The following is a 15,224-nucleotide window of genomic DNA, read 5'->3' as shown; positions in this document are numbered from 1 at the left end:
CGTCCCTTATCCCGATATAACTTATTCCAAGCATACCTATTTTAAAGTCCGTGGATTGCATGCACATGCTCCATGGTGACCCGTGCGGTGTGGTCCGTCTCTGCCATGAGAGAACACGGCTCTCATATCGGAGAAGCTAAAGACTTCAGGGGTAAGAGTCAGTTCCCGCAGAGAGAACTGCGCATGCGCCGTCGGCGTATACCGGAAAAAGCCGAAGTGAGAAGCCGAATGGTTGTGACGCAAGCAGGCTTACAGGGGAATGCCGAACTCGAACAGGGAACTGATATAAAAGAAGGGAGAGTTTAAAGCCGTCACCACCATCCGACATATCAGGATAAGGATCATTTCCCACGTGCATTATCAAACTAAAAAAGACAAGAAAAGACAAAAAAATATTTAAATGAGATCATATAAAATAATAAACAAAAGGCATACAAATGTATATGAAAAAGCTATGATAATTATTTCCACCAATATTTTAATACCAAACAATAAAAGAAAAAACAAAAGAAAAAACATAACCTACATTGCATACACTGGAGGAGAACCACAAGTTTCAAAAAGCCTTACAATATAATACATATAATGGACAAGGTAGAACACACAATGTATTTTTATTAGGATGCCCTCTTGCAATTTTTTGCAATCATTCATATGGAACAAGAATGAGATTAGGATCCTTTTTGCAATCACTTATATGGAGCATATTACTTTTATATATTTCATTGTACACCTGGTAAACTTTTCCTGGTGACGCACTATGTCTTTTTGTATCAAATTATTCAATATGATTTTTCTTTTCTCTTCATAAGGCATTCCACACCTAAGTGACATGTATGATGAATTTGACTCTGATGTCCATGGATTATTATTTCCACAGGTATTACTCTGGGTCCATATTGACTATTTAAATGGATATGACACTCAATGTATTGAGTCATTATTTTGTGTTAATTATGATTCATTATTTTTGTACGATTAGTACTTAACTGTATATTTCTTTTGTAATGAGTGCATGTATCGTTTACTCTGCAGATAAGTTCTTGAAAAAGGCGCTATAGCCGAAACGTCGAAAAAAAATTTCTGTGGAATATTGGTCTTTATGATATTTTGGAATCAATAAACTTTGGTCTATACTCATTTGAGTTTCATTTGAATTTTGTGTGCCAAGGTTTTTGCACTATATGGAGAATGATGATGTGTTACAATACTCACATTTCTAATATGATATATATACATTTTATGTTGTTGCATAGGGTCAGCAGTGGAAAAGGTGTATCCAATGTGATTGCTGACAAGCAGAAAGATGACGGTGGCGATGATGATGACAATGAGTTTGTGGTGGAAGAAGCTTCTCCTCAGTTGTCAGAGATGCCTAAAATGGATCTGGTAGGTGTCAGACTGTAACACTGTGTTCTGTGATACATCCTCTAGCTACACTAAAACAAATCGTGCCTGGTTTCTCTTTTCAGGAGCCAGAACTGGATCTCCCAGGAGATGAGAAGCACGGTGAGTTGTAGTTCAATACATGTGGATGGTATAGATCTAGATATGATTATAGATATTTCATCACCAGCTTAAACCATGATGTTATCTGTATCGGGTCAGTGGAGGTTCGTCACCCACAAGTCTCTCCGATTAGCTGTTATTTGCTCTGTATGTAGAATGCATTCTATGGAGCTGCACAACTCCATTCAATGTGTAGTGGCTGCTGCTTGGTACTGCAGAACAGCTCTTATACTCTTTTTATAAGATAGAGAACAGGAGAAAAAAAGGGGAGCCAAATAGTGTCCTCAAAAGTGGATTAATAAAATTAATTTTTATTTAGTAAGGTACTAACAACAATATCAAAAATTACAAGACCAGTGAAAATGCAGAAAACCTAACCCTGGTTACTCGTACCCTCATTAATACCCCATATCAGATCATCAGATGGTCGATATTATGGCAAGTATATGGGCTAGTACAGAGAAACAATCAACATATATAGCAGCTGCCATAGTAATTTAGGCTCCATAGATAGAGCCTTATTGCACGGTGTCCCAATATCAAAAGTAGCAACAATGCCCGTTTAAGAATAATAAAGTGCCCAAGCTTACCAGGGAGAGGAGGCAGGGAAGCAGCGGGAGATGTGGTGCACCCCGACGCGCGTTTCGCGGCAGCGCAGGGCCGCTTTCTCAAGGGGCCTTTTTCCCCCTGGATATTGGACCTGCACCACTCTGATATTGATCTCTCTATTGTGGAGAAGTAATACAGTGCAGATCATTACTACTAATCAGTCATGACCTGTTTGGGAATATTCGGTGACTTTAGTGCTGTTCAATCAGGAAATAATGGAGTCAAAATACCACGTGGAAACTGACTTACAGCAACAGCATAAATTCTTGTTTTACGTTCATTCTGTAATTGCTGACATTTTCATTCCATGCTTTTCAGGTAGTCTTGTTAAGAAAATCTTAGAAACCAAGAAGGACTATGAGACCCAGCATGATGCTGCCAGTAAGGTGGGAACCAGAACTGAATTTCATGTTAAAGCTGAGCCTAATCCCATTTATTCTGATTTCTACATTTTATATGACTTGCAAAATCTCTAGGATCTTCTGATATATGGTGTTCTAAGAAATGCATTTTCATAAGTAAAAATGTGTTTCATATTTACAACTATGGATCTAACATGTCTTTTTATGGTAGAAAGTTGGTGTTTTTTTTACCATGATCCAGACAGTTTTACGCCGATACGAATACATAAAGGAACGCCTGACTTTTGTCTTCCCTAGGCATTATACAGGAGCAGTGGTTGTATCCGCTCAGGAATAGTTGTGCCTTGTCCAGGTCACCTCCAAGAGCGATTCGTTAGACCTTTTGTGTGTTTTTCTTTTTCCCGAGAGAAATCGATTTGATACTGCTGCTGAGGATCGACTATCTAAGCAGCAAACACATGTATTTTTGATTTATGGAGAGACGATCTCTATCTTATACATGGAGGAAGATTGGTTTAATGAATCTTCATAGAGCAAATGTAAAAAGCTTGTAACCCTTGCAGCCACGCTTCTTGAAGTTAGATTTGCAAGGAAATGTATGTAAATGTATATATTATATTACTTCCCTGAAAATCTGACTTCAATAAAAAAGGGTCTTGAACAGTACAGATGTCAGGTTTTATTAACCTTATATATACAGGAACCCTTCTGAATAAGTGCTGGCTGTTAACAATAAAATATAATAAGCTTAGAGTGAACATTATTTTATGCTCTCCATGAAACTACGTATTTGAGATCTCGCCTGTGCAGCCAAAATGCTCAGGGAGTTCGAACTGCATAATAAAGCTTGGTGATATATGTCCCCCTTATCAGCATCTATCCCTTATCCATAGACTAAAGGTCCCTTTACATTTAGCGATATGACCCGGTCAGGATCGCTGGTGCATCGCTAAATGATCGCTAGTGAGCCGTCACACAGGCAGATCTCACAGCGATGCAGTAGCGACGCAGCGCACGATACTCACCTTTCACACACAGCGATCCTGACACTCATGTCCTAGAAGGAAATATTAGCAACAACCCTGAGTACAAGAAATGTGGAATAATAGGACCGTACTCTAGAATATAGGACTGTTTATTGAGGTTAAGCACCAAAACATACAACACTAAATAAAAAAAATTGTTAAAAAAAAAAAAAAAAGGAAGTAAGAAAAAGGGTTTTTATTTATTTAACATATACAATTTTATTGAAAAAAATATAAAACATGTAAATATACAAATTAGCCAGTCGATCGCACCACATAGCAGCATTAGAGAAAGAACATCAGTGACTAGTATAGTAGTAGATCATGTGACAATCGCATATTAGCTAATGAGGCGTGTATAAAGCACATGTAGTAACCCATGTAATAATTATATAATGTCTATTAAGTAGTGATGAGCGAGTATATTCGTTGCTCGGGTTCTCCTGAGCATGCTTGCGTGTCCTCCAAGTATTTTGACGTGCTCGGAGAATTAGCTTGTGTCGACGCAGCTGCATGATTTGTGGCTGCTGGACAGGCTAAATACATGTGGGAGTTGCCTGTTGGTTAGGGAATCCCCACATGTATTCAGGCTGTCCAGCAGCCACAAATCATGCAGCTGCGGCGACACAAACTAAATCTCCGAGCACGCCAAAATACTCGGAGGACACCTGAGCATGCTCGGGAAAACCCAAGCAACGAGTATACTCGCTCATCACTACTAATAAGGCATGTGAAAGAACACGTATAATATCCCATATAATTGTAAAATATGACATCTTGCCTAACAGGGCTTGTGCAGGAGCACATATAGTGTCCCATATAAAAGAGATACATATTAACCAATAATGCATATGTAAGAGCACATAGTAACCCATTCAACAGTTACACATCACCTCATAGGACAAGCTGAATAAAAGCCTTAAAGTAGCAAATTATCCTTATAATAATAATAAATTTTATTTCTATAGCACTGACATATTCCACAGCACTTTACATTTCAGAGGGGATTTGTACAGACAATAGACATTACAGCATAACAGTAATCACATAGATTATAACAAATACCAAGAGGAATGAGGGCCCTGCTCGCAAGCTTACAGTCTGAGGAAAGAGGTAGACACGAAAGGTGGGTGGTAACAGTTGCCCTGATTGTATGGACCAGCCATAATGTTAAGTGTGTAACAGTACAGATGCAGAGGGCTAATGGATGCATAAAGCATGTGGGAACATGATGCGGGGAACCTGGTTATGGTAAAACTTTTGACTGTGCCACACAGGGATAGATTAGGTTAATGTGTTGAGGCGATAGGCCAGTCTGAATAAATGCATTTTCAGGGCACGCTTAAAATTGTGGGGATTGGGGACTAATCGTTTTGACCTGGGAAGTGCATTCCAAAGAATTGGCGCAGCACGAGTAAAGTCTTGGAAACGGGAGTGTGAGGTTCTGATTATTGAGGATGCTAGCCTCAGGTCAGCAGAACGGAGGGCGCGGGTAGGGTGGTATACTGAAACAAGGGAGGAGATGTAGGGTGGTGCTAAACCATGGAGAGCTTTGTGGGTGAGGGTAATAAGTTTATACTGAATTCTGGAGTGGATGGGTAGCCAGTGTAATGACTGGCACAAGGTAGAGGCATCGGTGTAACGATTGGTGAGGAATATGATCCTAGCTGCAGCATTCAAGACAGATTGGAGAGGGGAGAGTTTGGTAAGAGGGAGACCGATTAGAAGAGAGTTACAATAGTCGAGACGAGAATGAATAAGAGAAATAGTAAGAGTTTTTGCAGAGTCAAAAGTAAGAAAAGGTCGAATTCTAGAAATGTTTTTGAGGTCCACATTGCTGGAATGTGGTGCTTCTTCCACCTGCAGGATCAACCAAAACCCAATTTAAAGTCGGTTCTTTTGAGCCGTGTCTCTTCTTTTTGGTACGGTGGCCAAACACAAAAACAGCATAGAGTTTGTACGGGATACAAGCATCAACAGACGACAATGTGAAATATCATCACTTTCACTGAGAGTGTGAAGACCCCTATTTCTCCTTCGCCTCATTGGGGGACACAGGACTGTGGGTGTATGCTACTGCCGGCAGGAGGCTGACACTAAGTGAATGAAAAAAAGGTTAGCTCCTCCTCCGCAGTATACACCCTCGCCTCGACTGCAGGCGAAACCAGTTCATGCTTAGTGTCCTAGGAGGCACACACGTCTGGTCTTTTTCCAGACCTTTTTTTTTTTTTTTTTCTATTTTTCCATGAAGATGAGACCGGGGCGACGGACCCTATGGAAAGGGTCCGATCTCCCCAAACCAACAACGGGCGAGCACGTGGAGTGTCGCCTCCACGTATCCTCTCCCGCAACGTGGGACATGATGCCGGACTTAGCCCTGACCACCCTAAGGTATTGAAACCCTAGGCTGTACAGAGGCACAAGTACAGTCCGTGTGGCCCCCACTGCACCACCAATGCAAAGAATGCGGTGGTGGAAGGAGGCGGACGGTCCCTCTCCTCATCCCTTGGAGGGAGGATGGAGTTAGGGTGCCTGCACCGTCCTTGATTTTTCAATGCTACCCTCCCCCCCCCAACCTGAGGATCAGCTGGAACTTCCAGGGGTGAGGCGTGGAAGGAGGTGGGCTGGGAGGGCTCCTGTAGACCCCCAGGGTCAGCATAGCTGGTGGCCCCATTTTTTCTGGCATCCCCGGGCTGCAGCACGAGTACGGGCGCCAGCATGCGCCCCCACAGCTGTAATGGTCGGCAGCGCCATTTCCTGCCCAGGCCCCTGCTTCTGGCGGTCCCGCCCCCGTGTCCAGGCGGGTGCTGAAAATTTAGTTCCCTGCTTCTGCCGGCACTAGGCCATGGGCGGAAGTCCCGCCCCTCGCGATGCGTCTACTTCCGGAGGACCCGCCCCCGGAGCCTCGAGATTTAGTCCCCGGCTTCAGCCAGCGTTAGGCTGCGGGCAGAAGCTCCGCCCACATGAAGTCACCGGCGGCGCCTCTTCTTTTGGCGGGCCCACCCACATGCCGAGGCGCACTTTTTGAAAAAGGGAGCAGCTGTTCGGCAGGCTGGACACCTAAGGGGGATCCAGGACTGGGGACACAGGACTGTGGGTAAGTGCTACCCCCGAAGGAGGAAGGCCACCCTCTGTTTTTGCCAGAGGCTAAGCGTTTTTGTACCCCCCACTGCAGGCATATCACCAGGCCACCATGTCTAAAAATGCTAAGACGCACACGTTTCTGTATACTGCGTGCACCTCCTGTCGGTCCGCCTTCCTGCATGCACACAGGTCAACAGCCAGTCTAAGCTGAATTTGCATGCCCTCGTCAGATTGCAGCCGCTAAGCAGCTTGAGGCCGGGCCAGTACCGGCATGGGAGACTGGCTGGCGGAATGGGCTCTGTCGCAGTCCATGGCATCGCTTACGAGAGCAATCGAGTCCCTTCGAGCCCCAGATAGGGGCAGCGATAGCGGCTCGCCTGTCTTAGAGTGGTTCTCCACCTCACAGGAGCCTCCGGCCTGCAGGGGCCGCTCTCACACTAGGCAGACGCAGGGGAAACGAACCCGCACAGCGTCTCCCAGTCTGTCCGGTGCCTCGGCATCCGTGAGCTCTGCCTCTCGCTCGCCCATGCTAGAAGTCGATAACGAGCAAAGCTCAGATTACGACTCGACGAGCCCCTTGACTTAATTACTCCGGGTTACCAGGAAACAGTGGACAGCCTCACCGAGGCCGTCAACCAGACCCTGGGGATTGACAATCCACCCTGGGCACAAGGTGTCATTTAAGCGAGTCAAGTGGCCTCATAGAGTATTTTCTACTCACCCAGAGTTTGACGACATAGTACAACGACACAGGAAACAGCCAAACAAGCGTTTTTCAGGCCAGAAAGTGCTCGAGGCAAGATACCCGTTTGCTCTTGATCTCCGTAAAAAGTGGGCGGAATCCCCAACGGTAGATCCACCCGTGTCGCGCTTGGCCTCTAAGACCCTGTTGTCCATACCTAATGGTTCCTCTATCAAGGATCCCACTGACCGTCTCATAGAGAGCCTGGCTCGCTCAGTATTTGAGGCGTCAAGTTCAGCACTCTCTCTCCCTTGTTCGCAGCAACTTGGGTAGCCAAGGCCATGGTTTCTTAGTCTGAATCATTAAACAGAGCCTTGCAGGGTATGGACCTGCCTGCGGAGGTAGCAGAGATTGCTAATCAGATTGCGTTGGCTGCAGACTATTTGATTAATGCATCTTTGGATGCGGCTAGCTGCGCAGCACTCACTGCCGCAAATGCAATTTCTATTAGGAGGGCTCTGTGGTTGAGAACTTGGCGTGCAGATTCAACCTCCAAGAAGTCCTTAACTTCTTTACCTTATCAGATCGGCCGCCTATCGGTGAGAAGTTGGACCAGCTTATCTCTGACTCCACAGGGGGCAAGAGCAATTTTCTCCCTCATCAAAGGGCTAAACAGCCTTTTTCGTCACCAGCTTCAGACATGGTTTCGGTCCTTTCGCAACCCCGGGTGGACTGCAGCAACCAACCCCGCCGTTTCAGGTCGCCCCAACCAGGACAGGAATCGTCAAATCTCATATAGAGCCAACCCATTGGGGAGAATGCGATCCCAACAGCCCAGATCAAGGGGACTTAGGTCCCAAAGATCTTCAGCCAAATGACTCGAGGCAAGTTCCTGGCGACACCAGCAGAGTAGGCGGTCGCCTACTCTGGTTTCGCCATGTCTGGCTCTCCGTCGTACACAACACATGGGTAAGGGAGCTGGTATCCTCAGGGTACAAGTTAGACTTTGTCAAGCACAACCCAAGATGATTTTTTTTTTTCTCGTTCTCCCAAAATGGAAACCCGGGCACAGGCTTTCTTCAAGGCCATCGAATTGCTCCGGCAAAACGGTGTTGTCATCCCCGTACCGTAAAACAAAAGATTTCAGGGTTTCTATTCCAACCTGTTCACGGTCCCCAAAAAGGACGGGACTGTCAGGCCCATTCTGGACCTAAAGCTTCTTAACAGATTTGTCAGGGTCAGACATTTCCGGATGGAGTTTCTCCGCTAGGTCATAGCTGCCATAGGACAGGGAGAATATTTGGGTTCTATTGAAATCCAAGACGCGTACCTGCACATTCCCATTTTCTCTCCACATCAGAAATTTTTATGCTTCGCTATCAACGACCTACACTTTCAGTTTGCAGTCCTCCCCTTCGGGCTAGCTACCGCCCCCAGAGTGTTCACAATGGTCATGGCGGTCGTCATGGCCATCCTGCACCGCTGGGGCATAGTCGTCTTGCCTTACTTAGATGACCTTTTGATCAAAGGCCTTTCATATCGAGCATGCGAGGAGAGCGTCAACATCACGCTAGATACTCTTTCCCGCTTAGGATGGTTGGTCAATCTGAAGAAATCATCCCCTGTTCCAGCTCAGAGGATTTCCTTTCTAGGGATGATCTTCGACACCTCCCGAGGGTTGGTAATTCTCCCTCTGGACAAGGCCCTAGCTCTTCGGCAGGGAGTCCAGGTACTTCGCCAACCAGTCCCTCATACCATTCGTTTTTACATGAGGGTCTTAGGGAAGATGGTGGCAGCAATGGAAACAATTCCATTTGCCCAACTCGATCTTCGCCCCCTGCAGCATGCCCTCTTGGCATCATTGGACAAGAACCCATTTACACTCGACCACCGATGTCGGTTGTCCGTGCAGGTCAGACAGGAATTTGGGTGGTGGACAGTCAGTTCCTCCCTTTTCCCCCGGACCATTGGTTGGTGGTCACAACCGACGCCAGTTTCATCGGCTGGGGAGCAGTTTGTCGCCATCACACGGCCCAGGGACGGTGGTCGCCGCAGGAGGCACGCCTCCCGATCAACTTGTGAGAGATACGAGCGATCCAGCTGGCTCTGCAACACTTTCATCATCTTCTAGCAGGCCGCCTCGTCCGGATTCAATCAGACAACGCCACGGCCGTGGCTTACATAAATCATCAGCAGGGCAGCCATGGACGAGGTGGGGCACTTCCTTCACTGGGCCGAGAGGAACCACTCGGTGATATCGGCAGTCCACATCTCGGGCGTAGAGAACTGGGCGGCAGACTTCCTCAGCCGGCAGGGTCTTGCGTCCGGGGAATGGTCACTACACCCCGAGGTCTTCCTGCAAATTTGCCAACTTTGGGGAACGCCGGATGTGGACCTGATGACCTCCAGGGTGAACGCCAAGGTGCCCGCATTTGTCGCTCAGTCCCGGGACCCGCAGGCAATCGCCGTGGATGCGTTGGTTCTGCCATGGAACCAGTTTTGCCTCCCATACCTATTTCCCCCGCTGCCACTACTTCCGTGGGTCATCAAGAAGATCAAGGCAGAAGGGGTTCCAGTGATTCTACTGGCCCCAGATTGGCCTCGTCGGGCGTGGTACGCAGACCTGGTGCAGCTACTCGCCGACGTTCCCTGGCGGCTGCCAGAGCACCCAGACCTACTTTCCCAGGGCCCGATCTACCACCCGAACTCAGGGGCCCTGTGTTTGACAGCTTGGCCGTTGAATCTTGGATTCTGACCCAGGCTGGGTTCGGACGCAAGGTGGTTGCTACAATGGTTAGCAAACATGAAGAGAGAAGGAAGATCCGGCACTGGAGACTTAATAAAATCCACGATAAGTTTTATTCACATAATTTCATGATAAAACCATAAAGGGGAAAACAGACCCCCCACGCCTGACGCGTTTCGAACCTTACACCAGGTTCTTCCTCAGAGACATGAAACAAAACAGTTCACAAAATGATTATAAACATTCCTAATCAGCAGAGGGACTCCACACATGTGTATAATCAAAGAGGCAGACAACTAAGCCCTCAAATCACTGGTGGAGTCACTCCCTTGCAAGAAGAAGGAAAAAAAAAAAAAAGGAAAAGACCAATACAACAATGGACAAGTCATAGAATAAATATAAACATGTGCAATACACACGTATAAATGCATAAATAAATAGCAACTATCAAATGACATGATTACATGCTAATATTGATAATTTGGAAAGCGGCATTACCAAGTCCAAGAAAAATAAGTTCCTGCGTGATCGCAGGGACTATGACTCTAATATGGTTTATGCTTGGAAACAATTCACTCCGTATAAGCCTAGATCTATTCTCAAGAGGAATCAATCATTCCGTAGTAACAACGTCAGTTTTTCCTCATGTGAACAGTCTTTTAATTCACCTACTACTTCTGAGGGTTCAATGGACTCTAATCGGGTGTTACCTTTAACATCACATGCAAAAAACGATCAAAGAAAACAAGGCGAGGTGGACGTCGACGTAAGAAGAAAGCATCAATATGGTCTGCGGAATGTGAATCATTGGAGGAAATAAACGGTAACATTGCTGCGTCTGATGAGTTTACAGTTATAAACATTTCAGCTACCATACTGAGTGAAGCTCAGCTGAGCGTTTTGAAGAGAGGACTTTCCTTTGTTCCTACATGTAGAGGGGATTTGTTTCAAACATTATGTGATGTCAATCGATTCGTGCGATTATTAACAGTTAAGAGACATTTCTTTACTCCTGATTTTGGTATTGGTAATCAATTTTCTGATATATCATCCTTGAGTTCAAACAATGTTGATTTGTTGCCACTTGCTGCTCCTGTTAGAGATCAAATTTTGTTTGACATGTTGTCTAGTTTGGAGAACACAAATCAACATACAGCAGTACAATGTGACACAAATGTACAGATATCTAACCCCACTTTTTATCCCCTGATATCTAGAGTGCCCATTATGGATACTTTCCAGAGGGCAATAGAACGTGATGTTAAATCTCTGTTGGATTCAGATGTGCAGTCTTGTATGAATTTATCTGTAATTGAGCAGCATGCGCTTCATTTACTAAGTAAGAACCAACATATAGTGGTCCGCCAATCAGACAAAGGGGGGTCAGTGGTGATTCTAGACTCACTACTATATCGCAATGAAATTTTATCCATGTTATCTGATATTAATACATATCATCCTCTCAACAATGATCCTACAAGCTGTATTCAGCAGGGTTTATCTGTGATTTTGCAGGAGGGTCTTGCTTTGGGAGTATTGGACAAGCGCATGGCTGATTTTTTTATATGTGGATAAACCAGTGTGTCCTGTATTTCACGCCTTACCCAAAATTCATAAAGGCGTGTTTCCTCCACCTTTCAGGCCCATAGTGGCCGATATTGGAGGGGTTAATGAAAAACTCTCCGAGTGGATAGACAGAAAATTACAACCTTTGGTTTTGAAAACACCAGGTCACATTAGAGACACCAAACAGCTTCTGCAGGCACTTCAGGAGGTTGCATGGGGGCCTCACCACACATGGATAACATGTGATGTTGTTGCTCTATATTCATGTATACCTCATGATTTGGCATTATCTGCTGTTTCCACCATTTTGACTGAAGAAAGTAATTTCAGTTCTGATCTTAAAAAATTTATCATTATGGCGTTACAACATCTTTTGAACACCAATTTTTTCAAATTTGACACTAAGTACTATCTTCAGGTGTGTGGCTGCCCGATAGGGTCAAAATTCTCTCCTACTCTGGCCAACTTATATATGTCCTTTTGGGAGAACAAATATATATATACTATGGATAATCCCTATTTAGACAATGTATTGTGGTGGGGGAGATACATTGATGACGTGATCCTATTGTGGTTTGATCGTTGTGATGTATCTCCCTCTCCTGGCATGCTTAAGTTTTTTGAGTATATTGGGACTAATTCTTTGAATATTAAATTCACCCACGAAATACATGGCATTTGTGCCACATATCTGGATGTTAAAATTATGGGAGATGTCAAAACGGGGAATATAAATACTTCCCTATATAGAAAAGATACCAGTGGTAATGCCATATTGCATGCGGATAGTTGTCACCCGCCACATGTGATACGAAATTTACCGTTGGGTGAATTAATCCGTGCCAAAAGATCATGCTCTAATGACGCTCTTTATGAATCCGAGCGTCGTAAAATTTGCACCAGGCTATCAAAAAGGGGTTATAAGAACTGGATGTTAAACAGGGCTATTAAGAAAGTGGATAACAAAACTAGGAGTAGTTTATTGCAGAATGACATGGTACACACTAATCAAAATAAAAATATTCCCACTTTTTCTACCGCTTTCAGTTCAGATTACAAGGGTGTTATTAAAATCATAAATAAACATCTTCCCTTACTGCATCAAGATCCAGTCTTATCTCAGATATTGGCTGGTGGATATAGGTGTGTTCCAAAGAGAGCTAAAAATTTGAGTCATTTTTTGTCCCCCTCATTGTATTTGTCTGATTGCACTAAACCTACGTGGTTAAATTACTTGGGCAATTATAAGTGTGGTGAAAAATTGTGTGGTTTGTGCCGCTATATGGATATTACAGATAGATTTGTTAATTTTAGTACACAACAAACCTACAAAATTAAAACCTACATGAATTGTAACACCACACACTTAGTGTATATGGCAGAGTGCACATTGTGCAGTTTATATTACATTGGCTGTACCACACGCAGCCTGAAGAGGAGACTAAGTGAGCACATCACCGCTTCTAATCCAGAGTCTATGTCCAGTCGTAGGAATGTGTCTGGCTTGTCCAAACATTTCCTTGAAATACACAAGGGTAATTTATGCAGTCTTAAAGTTAAGGGAATAGAACGGGTATTGAAACCCCCCAGAGGGGGTGACTGGGAACATTTACTACACTGTCGGGAAGCCTTCTGGATACTTGCGCTTGATGCACGATATCCGCAAGGTCTAAATTATAGAAATGATCTTATGTATTTCTATTGAGTGCTGAGATTTTTGCTGTTTTTTATTTTTTTATTTTTTATTTTTTTTTGGGGTTTTTTTTTTTTTTTTTTCTGTTATTTGATAGTTGCTATGTATTTATGCATTTATACGTGTGTATTGCACATGTTTTTATTTATTCTATGTCTTGTCCATTGTTGTATTGGTCTTTTCCTTTTTTTTTTTTCCTTCTTCTTGCAAGGGAGTGACTCCACCAGTGATTTGAGGGCTTAGTTGTCTGCCTCTTTGATTATACACATGTGTGGAGTCCCTCTGCTGATTAGGAATGTTTATAATCATTTTGTGAACTGTTTTGTTTCATGTCTCTGAGGAAGAACCTGGTGTAAGGTTCGAAACGCGTCAGGCGTGGGGGGTCTGTTTTCCCCTTTATGGTTTTATCATGAAATTATGTGAATAAAACTTATCGTGGATTTTATTAAGTCTCCAGTGCCGGATCTTCCTTCTCTCTTCATGTTTGCAACACATGGTGGTCAGCCATTTGATCCCTAGGCACGACCGGCTTACAGGACTATTTTGGTGAGCACAAATTTCCCTTTCCCCTTCCTAATTTTCTACAATGGTTAGCGCCCGGAAGCCCGCCTCAGCACCTATTTACCAACACACCTGGAAGGTTTTCTTCACATGGTGTCGGGACTACGGTTGTTCTCCACTGAGATTCTCTATTCCCAACATCTTGGCTTTTCTCCAGTCTGGCTTAGACTCAGGTTTAGCTCCAAGTTCGCTATCCGTCCTGTTCCAGCGCAGGATTGCTACCAATCTGCAGGTAAAGACCTTCATCCAGGGGGTTTCACACTTGGTACCCCCCTATAGGACCCCTCTGGACACCTGGGACCTTAACCTGGTCCTAGGTGTTCTCCAGGAAGCTCCATTCGAACCACTACTAGATGTCTCTTTGACATACCTTTCCTGGAAGGTGGTGTTCCTCGTGGTGATAACCTCAATCAGGCGAGTCTCGGAGCTGGCAGCTCTATCTTGCCGAGCTCCGTTCCTGATATTTCACAGGGATAAGGTGGTTCTCAGGCCGGCCCCTCCTTTTCTGCAAAAGGTTGTTTCCTCGTTTCACATTAATGAGGATATTGTCTTGCCCTCATTTTGCCCAGCACCGGTACACCGTGTGGAAAGGGCTCTTCATACGTTGGATCCGGTGGGAGCTCTCAGGAGGTACGTGTCAAGGACGGCATCCTTTCGTTAGACAGACACGCTGTTCGTGCTCCCCCATGGGCTGCAGGAAGGGACTTGCTACCTCAAGATCGACCATAGCCAGGTGGATTCGGATGACGATCCAGGAATTCTACCGCATCAGAGGAGCAGCTGTTCCAGCAGGGATCAGAGCGCACTCAACTCGAGCAGTTGGCGCCTCTTGGGCTCTTTGGCACCAGGCATCAGCGGAACAGGTATGCAAGGCGGCAACCTGGGCCAGCCTACACACATTCTCCAAACATTACAATGTCCATACTCAGGCTTCCGCAGATGCAAGCCTGGGTCGAAGGATTCTCCAAGCAGCGGTGGCGCACCTTTAGACAGGAGGTGCATGTAGCTTGGACCGGTGAGTCGACTTCCCACCCAGGGACTGCTTTAGGACGTCCCACAGTCCTATGTCCCCAATGAGGCGAAGGAGAAACATGGATTTTTGTGATACTCACCGTAAAATCCTTTTCTCCGAGACGCTCATTGGAGGACACAGCACCCACCCAGCTAGCCATTTGGCTCTTTTTTGTTTATTAATATGTATTTGTGATACCAGGTGGGTTTTCTGGACATGTTGTTACCTGCATTGAGGTTGATTTTGTCTTTTGGTGATCTCCAACTGCTTTTGCACCTAACTGGTTTCGCCTGCAATCGAGGCGAGGGTGTTTACGGCGGAGGAGGAGCTAACCTTTTTTTCATTCACTTGGTGTCAGCTTCCTGGCGGCAGTAG

The 15,224-nt window shown here is 45.1% G+C and overlaps 1 protein-coding gene across 1 annotated transcript in view; it reads left to right on the top strand.

Moving 5' to 3' along the window:
* The window catches only part of TRAF3IP1 (TRAF3 interacting protein 1), a 59,908-nt gene that overhangs the window by 25,618 nt on the left and 19,066 nt on the right, over positions 1–15,224 (top strand). The window contains exons 11-13 of the mRNA XM_073577556.1: positions 1,257–1,389; positions 1,473–1,509; positions 2,437–2,504. Coding sequence (XP_073433657.1) covers positions 1,257–1,389; positions 1,473–1,509; positions 2,437–2,504 — 238 coding nt within the window. The remainder of the gene's footprint in view (positions 1–1,256; positions 1,390–1,472; positions 1,510–2,436; positions 2,505–15,224) is intronic.

Source organism: Dendrobates tinctorius, unplaced genomic scaffold (assembly GCF_039654945.1).
Source record: "Dendrobates tinctorius isolate UK_male_01 unplaced genomic scaffold, ASM3965494v1 ptg000056l, whole genome shotgun sequence".
NCBI lineage: Eukaryota > Metazoa > Chordata > Amphibia > Anura > Dendrobatidae > Dendrobates > Dendrobates tinctorius.
The sequence above is the reverse complement of the archived record's forward strand: the minus strand, read 5'-3'. Positions and strand labels throughout refer to the sequence as shown.